Source organism: Tasmannia lanceolata, unplaced genomic scaffold (genome assembly GCF_043159265.1).
Source record: "Tasmannia lanceolata isolate RefF3 unplaced genomic scaffold, GAP_Taslan_0.1 ptg000002l, whole genome shotgun sequence".
In the NCBI taxonomy this organism is placed as follows: Eukaryota; Viridiplantae; Streptophyta; class Magnoliopsida; order Canellales; family Winteraceae; genus Tasmannia; species Tasmannia lanceolata.
The window spans coordinates 14566643-14590084 of NW_027518679.1; the positions used below are offsets into that span (position 1 = coordinate 14566643).

At 41.8% G+C, this 23442-nt stretch overlaps 1 protein-coding gene across 1 annotated transcript in view; it reads left to right on the top strand.

Annotated features, from left to right (window-relative positions):
• LOC143878757 (uncharacterized) overlaps nucleotides 1–23442 on the top strand; it is a 43683-nt gene that overhangs the window by 14102 nt on the left and 6139 nt on the right. The window contains exon 2 of the mRNA XM_077381018.1: nucleotides 10605–12084. Within this exon, the coding sequence (XP_077237133.1) occupies nucleotides 10605–12084 (1480 nt within the window). The remainder of the gene's footprint in view (nucleotides 1–10604; nucleotides 12085–23442) is intronic.

The window sequence follows — 23442 nt, forward strand, 5'->3', positions numbered from 1 at the left end:
TTAACTTTATTTTGTTGTGGATGGAAGGGGTTTGTCCTTCGAAGCGACTTTAGTGATGTACTTTAAGATACTCTTACTTTTCTTGGAGATGCACTTAAAACACTTTTAATTTTCATTGGCGGTGATGACTTTTTTGTCGATCCTCGTAGAATGCTTAATTTTCCCTTGAAGTAGATAGACTCTTTACCGAGCCTCTTGGGGCATCGGTTTATGGGTCATATCTTTTAAGTAGATGGACGCTCTACCGAGCCTCTTGGGGCGTCGGTTTATAGGTCACATCTTATAAGTAGATGGACGCTCTACCGAGCCTCTTGGGGCGTCAGTTTATGGGTCACACCTTTTAGGTAGATGGACGCTCTACCGAGCCTCTTGGGGCGTCGGTTTATGGGTCACATATTTTAAGTAGATGGATGCTGTACCGAGCCTCTTGGGGCGTCGGTTTATGGGTCACATCTTTTAAGTAGATGGACGCTCTACCGAGCCTCTTGGGGCGTCTGTTTATGGGTCACGTCTTTTAAGTAGATGAACGCTCTACCGAGCCTCTTGGGGCGTCTGTTTATAGGTCACATATTTTAAGTAGATGGACGCTTTACCGAGCCTCTTGGGGCGTCGGTTTATGGGTCACATCTTTTAAGTAGATGGACGCTCTACCGAGCCTCTTGGGGCGTCGGTTTATGGGTCACACCTTTTAGGTAGATGGGCGCTCTAGCGAGCCTTTTGGTGCGTCGGTTTATGGGTCACATCTTTTAAGTAGATGGACGCTGTACCGAGCCTCTTAGGGCATCGGTTTATGGGTCACATCTTTTAAGTAGATGGACGCTCTACTGAGCCTCTTGGGACTTCGATTTATGGGTCACGTCTTTTAAGTAGATGGATGCTCTACCGAGCCTCTTGGGGCGTCGGTTTATGGGTCACTTCTTTTATCCTTCGTTCGTAGCTCGCTCGTCGTGGAGATTCGTTAAATGCTTAGGGAGTAATCATTTTTGGAGATAGATAACCGCAAAGGAGACTTCATTACTTGTGGGAGATGTTTACATGGACTTCTCTCATGGCGAGCTCCGCGACGGAGGGTTGGAGGCATTTTAGCAAGGGCCATGAAAATGAACGTTTATATAGTTTCTGTCCATCGAGAATATAATGGGCGGCCCTTGCTACTAGGCGTCGAGCTTCTTTTCTATCCGGGGGCATGATACCGTCTTTCAAGTATTGTATTATGGGGTCCATCCAGCTAGGTTCCTCGTTGAGCTGTAGGACTTCTTCTCTTTCAACGCTAGGCTGAGAGAGGATCTCAGTGTAGACGTTTCCCTGTTTGAATATTCCGGAAGAGGCCATCTTGGAGAGAGCATCGGTGCAGGCATTCAAGGTTCAGGGGACTTGTACTATTTGGAATTCTTCAAAGACGGAGATCTCTCTTCTCACATTTTCTAGGTATTTGATCATCCGTTCTTCTTTAGCCTCGCTAAAGCCGTTTACTTGGTTGACTACCAACTATGAGTCACTGTGGACTCTGATTTGGCTGACTTGTAATTCAGCAGCGAGGGCTATTCCAGCGATCAAGGCTTCATATTCCGCCTCGTTATTGGATGCTTTGAAATCTAGGCGTAGGGCGTATTCAACAATAAAATTATCTGGCCCTGCTATAACTAGTCCGGCACCGTTGCGTCCAGCATTAGAGGATCCATCTACATATAACATCCACAGTGGATCTTGGCGTTGCTTGTTCAGGGTCGGTTCTTCGATCTGGAGGTTTGGCTCTTCTGGCTCCTCCATCGACACCGTGAATTCCATGATAAAATCTGCTAGCGACTGAGACTTGATCGCTGAACGAGGCTTTATTTGGATGTCGAATTCAACTAATTCGACTGCCCAATTAACCAAACGCCCAGAGGTGTCAGGCTTCTGTAATATTTTTCGGAGGGGTTGATCGGTGAGTACGATGATAGGATGAGCTTGGAAATATAGGCGGAGCTTCCTTGCTGATATGAAGACAGCGAAGGCAAACTTTTCAATTTCTTGGTATCGAATTTCGGCATCATGGAGTACTCTACTGACGTAGTAGATAGGTTGTTCCGCTTTTCCTTCCTGCCGAACGAGTACCGAACTTACCGCCGTAGACCCAACTGCTAGGTACAAGTACAAGCTTTCCCCCGGTACTGGCTTGGAGAGCAGGGGAAGCTCTTGGAGATACGCTTTTAGCTGATCGAAGGCTGCTTGACACTCTTCCGTCCATTGGAAATCTTTCATACTTCGGAGGGTCTTAAAGAAGGGCAGACATCTCTCAGCGGATTTGGACATAAATCTGCTGAGGGCTGCGACTCTCTGCCAGTGAGCCTCTGCACATCTCTGGCTTCTTTGGGTGCCGTCATTTCTAAAAACGCCTTTATTTTTTCGAGATTGGCTTTGAATCCTTGCTGACTAACCATGAAGCCTAGGAACTTTCCGGAAGTAACCCCGAAAGCGCACTTGGCGGGGTTCAGCTTCATTTGGTTTCGTCGGAGTATGGCGAAGGCTTCTTCAAGATCGGCGATGTGGTCCGGCGCTTTGAGGCTTTTGACGAGCATGTCATCAACATATACTTCCATGTTCCTCCAGATTTGCTTGGCAAATATTTTGTTGGCAAGGCGCTGGTACGTGGCGCCCGCATTCTTGAGGCCGAATGGCATGACTTCGTAGCAAAACAATCCTTGGTCGGTGACGAAGGAGGTTTTTGGAATATCAGGACTCTACATCTGAATCTGGTTGTATCCGGAAAAGGCATCCATGAAGCTCAGCATCTCATGTCCAGCGGTGGAGTCGATGAGGTGATCGATCCTCGGTAGCGGGGAGCAATCTTTGGGGCATGCCTTGTTGAGGTCTGTAAAATCAATGCAGATTCGCCACTTGCCATTGGATTTTTTAACAATTACTATGTTGGCGAGCCACTCTGGGTAGCGAATTTTCCTGACGAACTTGGTGTCTAGAAGCTTATCTATTTCTTCTCTGATGTGCTTTTGTCTTTTGGCGGCGAAGCTTCGTTTTTTCTGTTTGACTGGCTTGGAGTTCGGGTCCACATTTAGTTTATGGACCGCAACGTCCGAGGGGATCCCCTGCATGTCGGAGGCGGACCAGGCGAAGACATCCGAGTTAGCTTTTAAGAAATTGACAAGTTCGGTTCTAAGCTTACCTGACAGGAGATAACCTATTTGGACGGTTTGATCCTCGGTACTGGGGAACATAGGAATCTTCGTGAGTTCTTCGACCGGTTCTCCTTGCTTTACTTCAACTCGAGGGTGTACCGCCTATGGAGAAGGTCTCTTTGGCGGCCTTTTTCTTTTTTAATAGGGCGACGTAGCACTCGCGGGCTTTCTCTTGGTCGCCGATAACCTCTCCGACACCGAGCTTGGTAGGAAACTTTATTTTCAAGTGGGCAGTGGTCTCCCGATGATCCCATTGTAGGTGGAAGGGACATGAACTACCACAAAGGTCTGCATGATGGTACGCTGGTTCGGATGGGTGCCGAATGTTACAGGGAGTTTGATTTTGCCTCGTACCTTGACTTCCCCTCCGGAGAATCCGAAGATGGACCAATTAACAAGCTCCAGTCTATCATTGTTGATGCCCATTTCGGCGAAGGCGTTCTGATGGAGGACATTGACTGAGCTCCCCGTGTCTACCAAGATTCGCCCCATGCTACAATGGGCGATGGTAAGCCGAACTACCACGGCGTCATCATGATGTCGATCTATGGTCCCGTAATTCGCTTCGGTGAAAGTGATAGGTGCATTGGTACTTGGTCCATTCTTTGGCTTCTTTGCGGGGTTTTCTATGGAGTTGACTTGTCTTGCATAAAGGGCGCGCCCTTTGTCAGTTGGTCCACAGGACGTCGGGCCTCCATAAATGGTGTCGATATTTCTGATGACCTTTGGTGCCTCCTGATCCGGGGCTCTATGTTGACTGCTTTCTGCTTGGTGGTTCGGCGAGCGATGACGTTCGTCAGGCCGATTCGGATCGGGGCCGCTGATGGCTCCTTGGGGAATTCTGGAGATGACGGTCGATCTTTCCTAGTCCGGCGAGTCTTTCAATTTCATTCTTCAGATGGTAACAATTGTCGGTGGTGTGTCCATGGTCTTGGTGAAAACAACAGTACTTGTTGGAAGTCTTACCTTTTCCCGAGTTTCTCATTTTCTCGGGCCAGTTTATGAGTTCTTTGTCACGGATTTCGTACAGGATATTCGAGATAGTGTTGTTCAGGGGGGTGTAGTCGACCCTATTAAACTGGGGATTTGGTGCGCGACGGTTTTGACGGTCGTTGTGTCTTGCTTGCTTATGACTTGATGGTGTCCTAGAGTCATCCTTTCGCTTTTCGACACCACGAGTGGTTTCCAATTCCCTTTCCATGGCAAATGATTCCTCATTATTGATGTACCTGTCCGCTGTAGCCATGAGGTCTTGGATATCACGGGGAGGATTCACATTTAACGCGACTTTCATGTCTCTATCTCGGATGGCATGGCGGAGTGCTGCGCGAACCATATCGAAGTTTGGTTCGCTAATTTGGTGGAGTTCCATTCGGAACCGACTAATAAATCTCCTCAGAGTTTCGTCATTTTCTTGTCGCAGAGCTAGGAGAGCGTCGACTGGTTTCTTTCGGGGCCGACTGTTGATGAAATAAGCGACGAACTCCTTTCCCAGTTCGTGGAACGATTCGATGGAGTTGGGCTGCAATTGACTGAACCAATTGCTAGCGTCTTTCTTCAGGTAGGCGGAAAAGACTTTGCACATCGTCGCATCAGAAGCATTTCTGATTACCATCGCGCGACGATAGGTGCGGAGAAACTCAAGAGGGTCTGATGACCCATCATAGAGATCCAACCGAGGCATGTCCGAGTTTGTGGTGACGACGGCGTTGGCGACTCTCAGAGTGAACGGAGAAGCAATCTCGCTATCCCATTCTGCCAGGAGGTCCGGGTCACACGGTGTCTTCATTTGCTGTTGAAGTTCTCTTATCTGACGCTGGAGTTCAGCCATAATGGCGGGGCTTCCTTCTGCTTGGATATTTCTCGTTGGGCTTCTTATTTGCGGAGGTATCTGATTCTCATTTCGATGAGCAAGGTTCGTCGGTTCCATCCTTGAGTTGTCACCCCTTCGATGCCGAACATCACGGCGATGGTCGGGTGGTGGGCCGGTGATAGAAGCATACCCTTGTTGACGATGAGGGGGTCTCTGACTCCGAGGGTCCTTGCTCTTCTGAGGATCCTTGCTCTTCTAGAATCTCGACGTGGAAAAAGTCTTTCGTCCGGTGCATTCACGGGCGGAGGTGGTGCCGCCGGTTGGAGAGGGATCCTTTGGAGCACTTGCTGTAGGGCGACCGCAACACTTCCAATTTGCTGTGTGAGTTGATTGAAGGCGGTCATTGTCACTGGAGTGTCGCCGGAGGTGACCATCTCCATCTCCTCTAGCGGTTCGTGGTCTCGTTGGCTGGCTTGGCTTCTCGTAACCATTCCATCGTTGAGTTGGGAGGTAGCTTTCGACTTTGGCATGTCGGGTCCCACGGATGGCGCCAATCTGATGATGCCCAAAATCTAACTGCACGAACTAACTTCGCAGAACCTATAATTCTGCTCTCACAGAAAAAGCGTCAGCGGGCCCGGAGTTGTGGCTCCGGACGGCCACTTCGACACTCAAGTCAGAGACGGACAATCACAGACAATTGACGGGGAATGGGAGAGAGCTAAGTCAAGTTACCAGACCCGAGAAGAAGAGAGGGTGAGTTGGATCCTTTTGCTTGAATGCGTAGTCCCCGTTTTATAGGGGTGGAGATCCACGATCTTGGAGATATCAATCGTGCCTTTGATTTTGCCCACGTGGGGCGTGATGGTGGGAGAATAAGATCGTGGAGACATCAATCATATCCTTGATTCAATCCACGTGGAGCTTGATAGCTGGCGAATAAACACGTGGAGATACGATTTCCGATGATTATGGGTGAAGATCGGGGATGGTGATTTAGGCGGGATGTTTTGAATTCGAAAGTTTCGAAAGTTGCGCCTTACGCGTACCGGCCGTCCGAATTTCCCGTTTGGGGGCGAGATCTCCGCGATTGTGTTTGGTTCCCTTGGTAGCTCGGTACCGTTCAAGGGAGAAGTATCAAGGAGGTCCAATCAAGGTTCATTACCGAGTGTTGCTGCGGGGATTGTGTCGATCCAGTTGAGTAATGGAGAAGGGGTTTTAGGTTCGGTGCCAGATATACCGATTTTACCCCTAACACTCTCGAATCGAATGGAACCTCTTGTCGACCCGACTCCTTTGGCTTCCGTCTTCTGGCTTCCGAACGCGCCAAACTTGTGCTGACAAACCCATATCCAGAAGTGAGAACTCCTTGAAGCCGTTTATCCATCTTTATCAGTTCACTCCTCTTCTTCCAGAGGGGCTCATCACATGCAAAAGCCGGGCGTGAAATGGCTTTCCGCGAAAGTGGCTAGCAAATCCCTATATATATATATTTATAAAATATTGGTGTCGGTTCCAGTGGCCGTAAACTGCGATGCTGCCTTGGAAGGTTGGAACTGCTGAAACCCAGCATAACTGGCATCAGCCAACATCACTGATGCAAGACAATAGCTAATTTTGGGAGACTCCTACACTCTTAATGGGATAAAAGCTTTAGGAAAGATTTGGGGTTAACACGGAAGGCTCAAACACCTAAAGAACTAAATTAGGGCTGATTTGGCTCTAATTTTATTATGGCGTAGCAGCAAAACCGAAACGTTAAATGTTTTCAATAATTAGAAAAACACAATTAACAAGAAATAAACCTTATGCAAATTAATCAATGGGTAAAAAATCCTCTAGGTGGATTGTTAATGGCAAAAAATTCCTAATTTTGGGAGACTCCTACGCTCTTAATGGGATAAAAGCTTTAGGAAAGATTTGGGGTTAACACGGAAGGCTCAAACACCTAAAGAACTAAATTAGGGCTGATTTGGCTCTAATTTTATTATGGCGTAGCAGCAAAAATAAAACGTTAAATGCTTTCAATAATTAGAAAAATCACAATTAACAAGAAATAAACCTTATGCAAATTAATCAATGGGTAAAAAATCCTCTAGGTGGATTGTTAATGGCAAAATTAGTCTGAAACTAGGTTTTACGCATGCAACCAATTAAAAGAACTAAAAGCTGATGCAAATGCCGATGTGTTCGCAACAAATTTCACATGCATGAAAAAGAGAATCACACACATAAAATAAATTGGGATCAAATTACCCTCTTGTGAAAAGATGTTTTATTAATTTTGGTTGGGATCGTACACTTCCGACTCTATTGGCCGTTAGTTACATTTCTTGAAGAAGAAAACACCTCTGATTATCCATCAAGAGGTTCCCTATCTAAATACAACTTTTGTTAATTATCCGATAGAAAGATCTGATTTTTTTTGTTAACAGATCCTTTCTGGTGGAATTTCTTTGTCCTGGTAACTTTCTTCAATTCTCCAAACTTTCTTCATCTTTCTTTTGGGAGCCGTCATCTTTATCATCCTTCTTCTGGAGGAGAAATGTCTTGGAGTCTCTGGGAAGAGATCCTAAAGGGACCTTTAGAGAGTCTCTGGAAAGAGATTCTAAAGGGGTTTTCTTCTTTCTCCCGAAGGAGAAATGTCTTCTTTCTTCTGGGGGAACAACCATCTTCATCTTTTGGGGGAAACCGCCGTCTTTATCATCTTTCTCCCGAAAGAGAAAGGTCTTCTCCCTTTAGTGAGTCTCTGGAAAGAGATCCTAAAGAGACCTTTAGAGAGAGATTCTCTAAATGTATTTTCTTCTTTCTTCTGAAGGAGAAAGGTCTTCTTCAAGGGGAACCGCCGTCTTTATCTCTTGGGGGAAACCACCATCTTTATCATCTTTCTCCTGGAAGAGAAAGGTCTTCTCCTTTTAGAAATTCTCTAAGAAGAGATCGTAAAGTGACCTTTAGAGAGTCTCTGGAAAGAGATTCTAAAGGGATTTTCTTTTTTCTCCCGAAGGAGAAAGGTCTTCTTTCTTCTGGGGGAACCGCCATCTTCATCTTTTGGGGGAAGCCACCATCTTTATCATCTTTCTAGCGAAAGAGAAATGTCTTCTCCCTTTAGGGGGTCTCTGGAAAGAGATCGTAAAGAGACCTTTAGAGAGAGGTTCTCTAAAGGGATTTGCTTCTTTCTCCCGAAGGGGAAAGGACTTCTTCTTGGTCTCCTTTCTGGAACTTTTTGGGAGAAGCCTGCAAAGAGAACAAAAAGGAAAATCTGTTAGCCAGTAACCTTTTCTCACGTTTCTTTCTTCTCTTTCTTTTCTTCACGTAGCTTTTCTTTCGCAAAGATCCGATCCCCTTTTCTAAAGGATCTTGAGTCTATTTATAGAACTCTGTTGAAGTGGTTAGCAACTGCCACCTCACTCCCTTTTTTTTTCAATTTCATGATCTCCACTTTCTCTTTTTGGAGCCGTTGTGGGTGCCACCTCATCCCTTATCTTGGATTCCACGATCACCTCTCTTTTTTGAAAAGTGGGCGACTCACTTCTTCTTTTGCGAGAGTCATTTTTATTTCCTACAATTTAGGGATTTAACTTTTTATATTTATCTCTTTTTACTTTAGGGATAAGGTGATACGTAACCAACTCTTTTTCTCTCTCTTCTTATTTTAATAAGGGATTTAATATTTTGCCCTTGTTTTAAAATTTTGAGTTCAACCCGATGAAATAGATATAAACAAGCATGAAAATAGTAATAATCAATGAAGAACATTAGAAAAATTATCAACAGCAGTGAGGGGTTCAAAGCAGTCCAGATTTAGACTAAAATGGTATTTTGGTAATTTTACAGATCTAGAATTTTGGGGTTATACCGTTGTCCAGATTATAGTTATGATCTAGAAAGGTAAAAGGAAGTAAATCTAGGGTTTATGGAGGGCTTTTGATGGAGGTTTAGGCTAGGGATCTCAAAAACTAGTTTTAGGGCTTGAAAATGGTGAAAATCTCAACTAGGCTCATAAGTGGTTTAGGTTAAGAGATCTTGAGTGTTTTTGCTGAGGTTTAATCACAAAATCAATCCCTCAAAATCTTAGATTGAGATCTTGAAGAACAAACATGATATATGGATTGTGGTTTTTTTCAACTTTAGGGTCCAAAACACAAAGAAACTGAAAAGATTGATGTACTAACCTTGTTGTGCAGATTTGATAGAGAAAGTGAGTAGAGAAGAAGAGAGAAGATGAGAAGCATGGTTCCAAACCATCATGAAGGAGAAGAAGAAAACCCAAATTTCTGGCTTCAAGCAAAACGTCAATTCTATTTGATATTCAAAAGTCCCTTACATTGCTTTCATAAGATGTATTTATAAGAAAAGAAACCCTAGAAGATAAGTTAAGACCTAAGCAACTAATCTCAACCATTCATCTAATCCAAAGTAAACTAAATAAAGTTAAAAACTTACCTAATAGTAATCCCGTAATAGACCTATACAACTTCCTAAAAACGCCCATAACTTGCTCAAATCACATCCAAATCATGTAATCTTGGGCTCATTAGATAGCTAATTGAAAAACCTTTCTAATAATACCAAAAACACGCCAAACGGATGAGATTTGATGCCTAAAAGTAGGCTACAAATAAAATGACAAAAAATAGAAGATAAATAATAAAAAAAGGACGCCCATGTCTATGGCCCATGCTAGAGTCTCCACCATCAGTCTCATCCACGTCTGCATTTGTAAACCTTGAATTCTTTCGCATTGTTGATGTCCCCATCAATCACAATCGTTACAAAATGAACAAGTAATTCTGTTAATCCCATTATGCCCCGTTTCTAGAATTAACTGCGCTTAAAATATCACTGTGTTGCATGAGTCAATTTGATTGACCCTAGTTAGTTAATCAAAACTCATGTGCGTGTACAAGCAAAACTCATGTGCGTGTACAAGCAAAATATAAAAAAAAGTCAGGTCAATCATTGATTTGCTTGAGTCAACTCAGTTTTTGACTTGGGTGAGTTCTTGACTGGGTATGAATTTTTAACATTGAGAATTGCATAATTTAAATTGATTCTAATTTGTTGGGGGTTTGACGAGATCATGCTTTTAGGCATCTATTGTATGAAACCCAAATTTCAGGCCCGTTCTTATCACAAACTTGGATGTGTATTTAACTAATATTGAAAAACAACTAATATTGAAAAATGTGTTCCTATTACTTGGCATTCAACCTTGGCTCTTATATTTCTTACCGAATAAATCTTCTAAAAACTAAAGGATCAACAATTCCTAGTTCTGTGGTTTTGTTATTGCTAATGAACTCTTGAAAGGGAACATGATTTTCCATAACAGAAACAGTAGGCATCTGTTGGACATGCTAGTGTACATTTATTACCTCAATATATTGCTCTTATTATTTTTGCAGTATTTTTTTGAGGTGCAGTTTGATTCACTTTTATTTTATTTTATTTTTATAAATTTAGAATAGCTATGAAGTATCATAGTGCCATTTGCATCTTTTTAAAATTAATCATCACTTTTAAAAGAAACTGATTATTATTATTATTACCTGCTTTTATGTGCTTTTGTGCATTGTACGGGCATCACACTTAATATGCGTATGCTTCTAATGCAGGTGGAAAGAACTGTGCTGATAGATCCCTTCTAGTTGATCTTGTTTACTGGGTGTCTCAAAATCCTCCACCAGCACATCTTTTCTTAATATCAGGGGATCGGGATTTCGCAAACATTTTACATCGTTTAAGAATGAATAACTACAATATATTACTTGCTAGTTCGGAATGTGCTCCGGGTGTTCTCTGCAGTGCTGCCAGTATAATGTGGCCTTGGAATGGAATGGTTCGAGGGGATAGTCTTATTGGCAAGCATTTTAACCACCCTCCTGATGGTGTATATGGTTCTTGGTATGGCCATTACAAGGGGCCTCTCGATGACCCTTTCCTCGATATGGAGCGTTCCACTTGTTCACAACCTGAGGATTCTTCAGAACTTGGAACGGACCTCAAGACTCGCCCAATTCCTAAGGCAATAGTAAACCGGATTCAGCAAATATTGAAGTCATACCCTGAAGGGGTGAGCCTTTCGGATCTTCGCGCGGAGCTGGTAAAAAATAATGTACATATGGATAAGGATTTTTTTGGATATAGGAAGTTTTCACGTTTTCTTTTATCAATGCCAACCATTCTTAGGCTTCAACGCCGTCCTCTAGGTGAAGGCCAACACTTAGTACATGGCATCCACCCAAAATCCACTGAACTAGTTGATTCCAGCCAACAGTTATCACCAGAGGTGGAAACTACCGATGACCATCACCAATCAGGGGAACACCAACCACTAGCATGTGATATCCACCTACAATCCGTTCTACCAGTCGAGTCTAATTTGAAGTCATCTGACAGGTTAGAAGTTCCTGATGGACACAAGGACCACCGTATAACTGTGGATGTGAATGAGAAATCCTCAATATCACCTTCTCAACTAAAAGGAGAAGAGCCTTCCATTGGCCGCGAAGAGATTGATATATCCAGTGGTATTGTTGATTCCACTCCTAAGTTGGAACACAATTTAAAATCAGAAGAGGGATTTCTCCAGAGAATTCGGAGAACTTGGTTTGGTCATAGAAGTGGTTATTCTAATGAAAATAGTAATGCTATTCCTGCAATCTTTTCTGCTAGTATTGATTCTTCTAGTTCTAGCAAGGATGCCAATGCAAATGTCAAAAGCCACAGTGGTTCTGAGAAAATAGAATGTAATAACAAAACTAGCAAACCAAGGCTCGAAGAGAAAGATGATAATCATTCTGTAAATAATGATGTCAAATCTCCCCCAAAATCAGGTACTATTAACCAAATTGTGTTGCGGTGCCAGTTTTGGAAAACTAGAGAAGAAAGTCCTGATCGTGAATCTGAATTTTCTAATCAGGCCAAGGAGAGCCGACATATTGATGAATGCGAAGTAGGCCGTGAATATGTGAATTCAATCGCCCCTCAGTTGGAAAATCATGATTTATTTTCAAAGGCTTACTTTTGGGATGACCTGGAATCATTTTTAAACACTCCCAAAGGTTTAGCCCTTATATCCCGAGCATGGACCAGGTATTTTTTTTTTTTTTTTGGCATGATTCCTGTGGAGTATTCTATTCCATTAATCTTCATACTTCCTCTCTTATCTAGTTTCATCTGCCACCACTTCAATACCCTGGCTGTTGTTTGTAACTTTCTGGTGATGAATATTTCAGTTGCTTACCATTATTTTCCTTTTGATTTATGATTTTTGCTACATGACTCAAGTGAACAAAAACAATTACATGTATTTTGTCTAGGGTCTTTTCATACATACATGCCCCCTTAGAAGGAACATACAAATGTATATATTGAGGTGTCTTCAACAATTGCTATGCACAATATTGCTTTCAATTTTTATTTCTTAGGGCGTAGTGTTTTTTTTTTTTTTTTTTTGAATGGCATCTCTTAGGGCATAGTTAATTTATATGTGTTCTTCTCTTTGTTGAGAGGTTTTCCCTTCAGGGCAGATTACTGGAGAAAATGTAAAGAAGATTCTGTTTTGCCTCGATATTGTTATATTACTACAATTTCATGGATCCTTTGTGGAGCTTCTTGGTTGTTCATTTTTTTGGGCATTGTGTGATGGTACAATATCGTTCTGAGAAAAAAATGATGGAAGAAACAATACACGAATGCAGTATAGGCTATTTAGTTGTTGTTGTTGCTGTTTTTCTCTCTCTTTTTTTTGCATGTGCGATTGTTCAATATCTTTATGAAAAAAAAAATGATGGTAAAAAAAATAAAAAAAATGAATGTGTAATACATGGTTCATTGGTTGGGCATAGTTGTGAGAGAATGGATACATTGTACAAAGTTTTTTTTTTTTTAAAATAATGGTACATTGTACAAGTTCATTGTGTAGAAAAAATCATAAAGGCTAATGATTTCCACATGCTAATGATGATCTAAGCTTGTAAGTTGATATTATGAGAAACAAAATGTCATTTATTCTACGGACATAGTGTTGCACACTCCTGACGTAGCTTGTTACGTTATAGTTCACTTAAGCGGCTTGTAGATTGGAGTTCAATGTGGCAGATGATGTCCCTTTTACTTGGCTTGGACTAAGAAGATGGAAGTTGCAGTAAAGGGTGATGCACAATTTACAAAAGGTAAAAAGGGAAGGAGAATATTGTGAATACTTATGGGTAGGAGCACATCAATTATCTACAGATTATGGATTTGTTACTTTCATAACGAAAACACGATATGGTAACCTATGGGAAATTCTAACAACTGCTTCAAATACAGTATCAGGAAGCACATCTTGTGGAACCTCAATATCCACGGGTTTATTAGCTAAATAGCAATTGGCACATACAATACGCCCAGTCAGGAGTCCATTGATGAAAAGGGGCTGGGGAAAGCTTGAACCCAATTCCTACAGTGATGAATATAAGCGCAATTGAAATTCCTGGGGAGTTATACATTTGTGTAACCCAAACCGTGCGTTTACGTCCATTCATTAAAAAATGTTTCAAAAAAACTTTGATTCATTACTTCTAAAAAAAAAAGAAATAAAAAAACTGTCATTCATTAAACTTATCAAATTGCACTACACAGGAAAGAAACTAAGCATACCTCTTGAAAAAAGTTTTTTGTAGCAGTACTTTGATCGTCAAACCAGCACTTCAATCCAAGGGTTTTGGGTTTTGGTCCTGAAGAAGTGCAGAAAATGATGAAATCTTTTGGTTTCATGTCCCAAACAAAGAAATTGGCTGTGAGAGTACTTTAACCCCCTTGTTTTGGTGTTAGGAGCCTTTTTTTGTTGCGTCTATTGATTTTGGTGAGATCTAAACCTTAGAAGCAGGAACCTTCTCTCGGTGTGCCGCTCCCACCTCGGAACCTCGATTCGGCGCTCCTTAGGAAGGAGCTTCCAGGGAGCGCGACCCCAGAGAGACGGGAACCGCTCTAATGACGCTCCCAGCCTGCTTCTATTACTCTTTAAGTCCCACCATCACCAACCTCCTTACATCAAACTCCTCCAACTCTTCAAAGTACTTCATTGGAACTACTACAAAGGCTTGTGCATCTTCATAAGGCAAGAGGAACGAGTGCACACAAGTGAAGATGGTTATAAATTAGCTTTTAGATGTACTTAAATTTTGAAAGATACATATGAAAATGGTTAGAAACTATTATTTTTTGATGTACTTGAATTTTGAAAGATATATAAAGAAAATATTACATACACGCTCCCTTGGCACTCCCAAACTTACTCTTCTAGACCCCACGCTTCCCCGCCCCCGCCTCCGCACCCGTTTCATGCTTCTAAGATCTAAACATTGCTATACCTGTAATGCAACTATTATTGTCCCACAGAGCCTTGGCCTGAAACTACATATTGGTGGAATGTTCTCGGTTGTGTAGGAACTTAGTGGTCGTTTGTTTGCAGGAAAACCATGAAATCTTCTTTTTCTGGGATATTGGGTCATGCCTTGTGGGGTCTTGGGCATATCGATTGGATTTCTAAGCCAATTTTTCAGTACTTTGAGGGGAATGATTACTATATGGGGTGCTAAGCTTCTAATCAGAGGGGATAGAAGAATTGATCAAATCTTGCTTACCATACTCAACTCAACTCAACTCAACTAAGCCTTTGTCCCAAACTAGTTGGGGTCGGCTAATGAATCCCTTAGAAATTTTTTAAGAAGAAGGTGAAAGGATCTACCCGGCTCAAAATGACTAAGTCTACTCCTGACACTAGTTGGGTTCGTCTACATGGTTCACATTTTCTTCCATTCTATCCTATCCAAGGTCATGTTCTCTGTTATGTTCCTCGCCCTCAAGTCTTTCTTCACTGTTTCTACCCAAGTTGTTTTCGGTCTGCCCCTACCTCTTTTTACTCCAACTTGGCACAAGTCACTTTTTTTTTTTTTCAAATGACAAATATATTCATACCAGCAAGATATACAATGGGAACCAGTAGTCCCACTGGAAATACATAATATGAATTGCCCAAGAGCATTCTCCTAGGCCCAACAGAAAACCCATTCCCCCTAGTGTTATTTCCTTTACATTTTTCCAAAACACTGAACAAATTCTTCAAGCACAAAACCCCCCAAGGAGACAGATGTAATCTTTCTTGGGGGATGATCATGGTATTTGCTTTTCATGCCACCTCAGACTGGCTTCGTCAAAGATCTTCTAGAAACCTTCAAACAGGAAGGCCAACTTGCTTTACTAATATCTAACATCAGAACCCCAAATCGTGTGAAATCCCAGCTCGAGACGGTTAAATGACCTAGAAGCTTTTCATCCAGAGGAACCAATAAAAAAAGGTGAGGATCCCTAACTTCTAAGAGCATTTAATTCCCTTCTACCTCTTCCCTGAGTTTTTCCTTTTTTCAACCCGGAATCTCTTTTTTCTATGTCCAAGAACATTTTCTTTGTTTCTTTAATATTTTCCCGGTATCCTAGTCCCAGGTGATCCCCCAATTTTGACATTTTTGCAAAATCATCAAAGATTACCCTTTCATCAACGTTTGATGAAGCTTCCGTTTCTTCTTCTGAAGACTCCTCTCTAGGATTCAACATCTCCCTTTCTTCCTCAGAGGTCTCCATCCCTCCTTCTACTGATAGCTGCTCTCCCCTCTCAATTCAAGATTTAATTTTCCCACTAATTTTCACTTCCATTGAGCCTCTTGTCATCTTGGATCCTTAATCCGGGGGGGTTATTATTTTCTTCTTTGCCATTTCTCCTGCCCTATTAGCCTCCAGTTGATTAGCTAGAGAGACGCACCTTCCTTCCCAGGAGCTGGTGGTTCTGGAGGACTGTCTTCGAGAGCCGCGGCATTCTGCCTAAGTTTTGAGATTTGGAGTTTTTTGAATTTTTTTGCAATCTCGCTTCTCGATGGGGATACATCGTAGGAGATTCCCTATTTCCCCCCCAACCTCTTTTTTGATGCACCCTTACTTTAAATTTACCCCTTCCAGTCTCCTCATTAGAGAGCCGCGAGACTCCTGATCTCTCGTAATTTTCTAGCATTTTTATTATATTTGAAACAAATTGTTTCCTTTTTTGGTCCTTTCTATTTGAGACATTTCACCCCCATGGTTTCTTGGGAAACGCGGACCCAGCATTCCTACCTCCTCTGACAAGGAAAGGGACTTTGGTCTTATTGAGGCGGCTTGAAGAGGAGACTTCATTTCTACGGAAGCTTTGCATTTTCCGTTTTCGCCTTTCCAGATGAGGTGACTCTTAGCAGGAATTCTGGAGTCACGACTGCGAGAAGTCTTTTTGAAGCCAAACTTCAAATTTTTCGAGGCTATTACTAGCCTGAGATCCTTACTCCCCTAATGATTGGAGGCAGCTCCTTTTAGAGCCTCCGGGCCATGATTTAGCCCACCTCACCCTGACAAGGGTCTTCGTAGGAGAAGGCATTAAATGTTGCCTGCTTAGCAGACTCTGTCCTTAGCCTAAGGGATCCAGCTAGTGAATTTTTAGCTACTGCATGGTTGGGTGGAAATTTGAATTTTGAATTCAACGGTTCCTTCTAGCCCTCCAGTTCTTGCCTCAAAATGTCAGACATTCCCCTCCCCCTCCCCAAAATGTGCCTTCCTCTGGTGCTGGAGGGAAAAGGCCGGTGATATTATTTCCCAGCTGGCTAGTCGATAGAGAGGAGGCTTCCTCATTTTCCGCCTCTGGCATGCATTTCACTTGAACTAAGTACACATTGTTATCCACTTTTAACTTAATAAAAGGTGGTATCGATTTCCAGTACTCTGTTAGAACTTTCATTGAGGCGAAGTACGGCTGCTTATTCGGTCATAACCGAACCGAATTGCACTTATTTTACTAACCTAAATAATTTCGGTTAGTCAAAATCACTAACCGAAACCGAAACCGAAACCTAATTTTCTCCGAACCAAAACTAACCGAACCGAAATAAACTTTGCTTCTTAATTATTGCCTGAATGGGAGGAATATTTCCCTAACCTTTTCTAGTTGGTGGTCCCTACACCTATTTTAGATCACTTTCCTAGCCTATATTTCTATGTCAGTTTTTAGTTGGCGGCCCTCTTCCTCCTCTCCTATTAGTGCTCGTTTTAGAAATCTCAGAAGGTCTGGTGGCAAGAATGTGACGTCTAGGGTTGGGAAGCTTTAGATTGGCCAAAAACATCCGTCAAGATTAAATAGTAGAAACTGCCCTCCTTTGGTTCTATACTTCTATTAAGAAGAAAGAGGAAATTGAAGCTTTACTCAAGATTATGGCTGATGCGGTGGCAAGGGGACACATGGATGAGGATAATATTGTCAAAATAGTTGAAGTGTGTGCGAATTAGGACAAAATCTTGCTTTCGGAGGAAATTAGCTAGAGACAACGATCAAATGTTCTGTGGGTCAAGGATATTGATGCCAAGATTCTCACAGACCTCCTTAAGTTTGTGATTTGTGTTGCATGGATTCTTTGCCCCCTATGCCGAATCCGAGTCGACACGTCTCCACACGCGAATCGGACATGGATTCACGTGGGATACGCCCAGATTCTTGTTGTAGCCATGTCCCGCACGAATCCGACTCATCATTGTCTCTTTTAAAATGTGAATCTTGTATATTTTCCTTTTAAACCTATGATTTTTGGACACAGACACGAGTGTTGCATGTCGACACGGACACAGAGTGATGGACACAGTACTCAACTCAACTCAACTCAACTAAGCCTTTGTCCCAAACTAGTTGGGGTCGGATAATGAATCCTTTAGAAAATTTTCATGAAGAAGGTGAAAGGAGCTATCTACCTGCCTCAAGATTGTTGGACACGGTAACCCCCTAAAATTTAGAAACAGGGACACGGCTAAAATTGAAATTATATATGATATAACATCAAATATTAGTTAAAGAAGAGCTAAAAAGAGGTTATAATAAAAGAAGTAAACGCAATATGTAATAATAAAATAGGATGTCACACTCGACATGGCACAAAAACGTGTCCACACACCCACATTAAGTCTACACTCATAGCAGTACATTTAAAAGTGTCCAAAGGAGTGTCGACATGGGTGGAGACGCATGTCGTGTCGGACATTGCAGGACACGTGTGTCAGCAATAACTTCAATGCGACGGCTAAATCATAGCTCTAGACGTGTTTCCTTTACAATTTTTTTTACAAGGAAGCACAACCCGTACTCTTTTAATAAAAACCCTAGCGCCTTGACCCTAGAAAATCGACCCTCCTTTCAGCCCCCTAGCGCCTCGACCCTCTTAATAAAAAACTGTAAGGCCTCAAACCTTCATCCTCAAATTATATATATATATATATATATATATATATATATATATATATATATATATATATATATATATATATATATATATAGAGAGAGAGAGAGAGAGAGAGAGAGAGAGAGAGAGAGAGAGAGAGAGAGGGGAAAATGTTTGTGCGCTCGAGCACACATAGCTTATATGCGCTCGAGTGTGCAATACTCATGTGGGCCAAAATTTTTAGGATGATCCAAAGCATTCATTTGAAAGGCCCTTAGATAGGGTGTGTACCAAAAATCAGCTCCATAGGATCATCCTAACCCATCCATTTGTGGAGGTTAGAATGAATTGATATTGTTTCTCCACAAATCTGTCCATTTTGACCTCCACAAATGGATGGGTTAGGATGATCCTATGGAGCTGATTTTTTGTGGACACCCTATCTATGTAAGGCCCTTTCAAATGAATGCTTTGGATCATCGGAAAAATGTGGGCCCACACTGTTTGTGTACTCGAGCACACAAACATTTTCCTCATATGTGTAGTATGCTAACAATATATATACATATATTTGAAATTTAAAAATTTAATTTTTAAATTAAAAATTATCAAATCCACGAATCCTACTTTTTGGGGTTTGCTGAATCCGACACCTTGAATCCGTGTCGGATCCCGACAATCCCGACATGCGAATTCGAATCCATGCAACATAGTTTGTCATGGTTCGATCATTTCCGCTTTTCAGGGAGCCTTTGTGGAAGAAGACAGATTCTTGATGGAATTCTTATTGCTAATGAATATTTGAACTCTTGGAACAAAAATGGGACCTCAATTGTGGTTTGTAAGATTGACATGGAAAAGGCCTATGATAACATCGAATGCGAGTTTATAGATTACGTTCTTGGTAAAATGGTTTCAGATCGTGTTGGAGGAAATTGATTAAGGAATGCATTTATGTTCCACTTCTAACCTTTTCCGTGATTATCAACGAGGACACTGGGGTTTCTTCCCTTGTTAAAGGGGCTTAGACAGGGAGATCCTCTCTCTCCTTTCATCTTTACACTTTTGGGGGAAGCCCTCAACTCAACTCAACTCAACTAAGCCTTTGTCCCAAACCAGTTGGGGTCGGCTAATGAATCCTTTAGAAAATTTTCATGATGAAGGTGAAAGAATCTACCCGGCCCAAAATGACTAAGTCTAACCCTAACACTGGTTGGGTTCATCTACATAGATCATTTTCTTCCATTCTCTCCTATCCAAGGTCATATTCTCTGTTATGTAGAAAAAATTAGCTGGATGGAAGATATCATTCTCTCATTGGGTGGACGTATCACTCTCATAGAGGTTGCTAACTTCATGTCGCTTTTTAAAATTCCAATGGGAGTGGCAAGAAAGAAAAACTTCAAAGGGACTTCCTCTGGGTAAGGCAAAGGCAAAGTGAAGAAATCTAAGCATTTGGTTAGAACTTTGATGAGAGCATGTTCGCCTTAAAAAAGAGAAGGTGGTCTGGGGATCGACAATTTGCCGAGGAAAAATAAGGAGCTGTTGGGGAAATGGATGTGGTGTTTTTGAAACACCCTAACCAAGATAGATGGGGGCGATTTCAGGTTTTCACCCCAAAAAGGATATTTGGGAACTATGAAAAACTTAAAAGGATAGGATTATCAACTCACTTTGACCTAGGGTTAGTATAAATAACCATCTTTCTTACAATTAGCCATATTTGACTTTCGGAGCCAAGAAATCAGTCTTGAGGTAAGAACCAAACCCGATTTTGTGTTTTCTGCAAGGTAGTATTGATTTTACATAAGGTAAACTATTGAGTCTTGATTGGGGGAGAAATCGTTGCCTTCCCTTTGTGTTCGACCACGGTTTGGAGAGATTTTGGCCCCGTTCGAACTCGTGGGAATCGTTTATCCCAAAGATTCCAACGAGCTTCGCTTTGGGAAACTTAATCAAAGTAAGGATGTGAATAGAATTAAAAATAAGTGTTTTAGGGTAGTTTTCAGGAAGGAAAAGAGAGAGAGAGAGGGGGGGGGGCATTTTGGTAAAATCGCAATAGAGAGTGCTCTAAAACCCTAGAAATTGATGTTCGGTCAACCGAAGGGGTCAGTTGGTCGACCGAGGAGGTGGTTGGTCAACTGAGCTTGTCACTTGGCGATTCACAAGTTTTGTTTCCGAGGGAGTTTTAGAGGGCGTAGTTTCGCCAAAACGACTTTTTGTTTTTGCTCAAAAACATTAACCTAGAGCTAATGTTGATTGTAGGGTGATATTGTGCAATAATTTTTTCTTCTTTGATGACATAGGGTATCCCCACCCCAATTTTTAGGGCGAGACTATTCCCTACCGAGGCACACAATCACCCGTAAACCATGCGCATTGGAACTTGCGTCAATTGGGAGCATAGCATATCCATGACTTTAAGCCAAAGAGTCACACCCGTACGGGTTTATTTTCCGATAAATTGAAGATCTTGTCCACGAAGGAGACCTTGGTCAACATCTAGGTAACTAGTCTTGTTACTCATATCAGTTATTTTCCATCTAGTAGATGAGCTTGTGCAAGGTTATGCATTCATTAATGTAAAATTTTGTTTGGACAATTATATGTTGGATACACATGGGTTTGCGACACACTCAAACATTTGTTCATGACATGTAGTTATTCTGATTACTTATTGGCATGTGCTAAATCGGGAAATTGTGAAATAAGCATGTGTATGGTAGTATTGGTTTGAAATGTCAGTGTTATACAAATGGACATGGAGCATATCTAGGTTTCTCATATGACAGTTAAGATCCCTGTGGGGGACACTTGGATCCAGATGGACTGTCAAAATATGAATGTTATATGCCCTAGTCTACATGTTGTCTTAGTACGAGGAGGTGATCTCTTGCGGGTTTAGCGAGGATGAAATCTCTCACTGGTTTAGTGAGGATGTGGTCACTCACAGGAAGTGAGGACAGAATCTCCACGAGTTTAGAGTGGATGTAGTCTCCCACAGGTTTGGTGGGGATGTGGCTTTCCGCAGGTTTAGCGGGGGATGAGGATCGGTCCTTGACCATGTTGACTAGTGGCCCAGTTTTATTGTACTATTTATGTAGCAATTCATAGAATACCAGTAAGGATTTTGATTCGTTGTGATGCATGTGATAAATCCTCAAAAGTTTATAATGGTGATTATGCATGTTTGATTTACCTGTTATAAGAAACTTGTCTATTTGCTGAGCATTAGGTCACTCCATTATTATTATTATTATTATTATTATTATTTTTTGAATGGTAGCTCACTACATTATTATCTCACATTTTCACTTTTCAGATGCCTATGTGTAGGTGATTACTAGCTCACGGGATCAGGGAATGAGGATCAGACCGTAGGAATTGTGTTTCTCTGAGTTATTGATTATAAGACATTTTTATGACTCCCGCTTTTATTTATGCATTCTCATTGTATTTCAGAGGATATGACCTTGGATAGGATAGAATGGAAGAAAATGATCCCAACTAAAGCCTGGATTAGAGCCGTGTAGATTCCTTTCGCCTTCTTCATGAAATTTTTCTAAAGGATTCATTTAGCCAACCCCAACTAGTTTGGGACAAAGGCTTTGTTGAGTTGAGTTGAGTATTCTCATTGTAGTTCAGGTTGGATAACTGATATAGTATTCAAAGTAGACATTTATTTATGATGGTTTCTAGATGTGATTAAGAAATTATGCTAGTTAGTTTGCTCTGTATATTGCACGGATAGTTGGATTGCCTTGCATGTCTATGGACTTAGGTTCGTGGAAATGCGGTGCTGTCGCATGCCCGGGATCGGGTTCTTGGTTCGGGATGTGATAGTTTTGGTTAGACAAGGAAGCGTTGTGGAGGAAAATAATTAAAAGTAAATATGGGGAGAAAATAAATGGATGGGAGGTGAGTAGATTAGGTAGAGGTCTTAGAGGTCCTTTTCTCCTTTAGCTGAATGTTTCAACCTAGGTATTACGTTTTGGGTGGGAAATGGGAAGAGGGTGGGGTTTTGGAGTGGTATTTGGCTAGGGCTGGTTTCTTTTTTCCACTAATTCCTGAGCCTTTGTAGAATTGCTGGAAACAAAAATGCCAGGGTCTTCTACGGTTAATGTGCCATGATGCATAGTTTTTTTTTTTATAAGAGCCCTAGACTCTGAAATTGGTTGTTCTGATAATGTCTATGATTTGGCCGACACTTTGAATTTATTGCCGACACATGTGTCGTGTCGTGTCCTACACGACACCTGTGTCCATGCGTGTCGACACTCCTTTAGTCACTTTTAGGTGTACTGCTAGAAGTGTCAGTAACTTTATATGTTTGTGCATGAGTGTGACACTATTTCTAGATTTTTAGAGGTTGCCATATTAGATACCTCATATTCGTGTCAAAACTCAGCACACGAATCTGTGTCCACAAATTATGATTTTGCGTACTTTCTATTATAGGCGTGTCCCCGTTTCTAAATTTGGGAGTTCGCCGTGTCCGTGTCGACACGCGACACTCGTGTCCATGTCCACAAATCATAGGATAATGTCTTGTATGTTAGAAGACTGTTTCATTTCTCTGGCTCACGCAGATTGTTGAGATGAGGCACCCGATTTTATGGGATCCTTTTTAGCCAAATCGTTATTTGGCTTTCTTAATTTCCCTTCGGCCACTTCCTCCCGCTGGCATAGTCTGGGAATCTTTGGTCCTTCCAAAATCTATGCATTTGACTGGAAAATTATGCTAAATAAATTCAACATGCTGAAAAAACTAAAAAAATGCAACTTTCAACTGGCGAATAGTGGCACTCTTTGTTCTATGGTGGAGGAATTGATCGATCATCTCTTCACTGCGGAGTATCTTTCATTTGGAACCAGGTTTTCTTAGTGGTTTGGGATCAATTGAGTGGCGTCGAAGTCCTTTAGGGTCTTGATCTTAGAAGCAGGAATCTTCCCTCGGGGTGCCGCTCCCACCTCGAAACCTCGATTCAGCTCTCCTTAGGAAGGAGCTTCCAGGGACCGCGACCCCAAAGAGACAGGAACCACTCCAATGACGATGCTAGCTTTCTTCTGTTACTCCATAAGTCCCATCATCACCAACTTCCTTGCATCAAACTCCTCCAACTTTCCAAAGCGCTTCATTGTAGCAAGTACAAAGGCTTTGCATCTTCAGAAGGCACGCAGA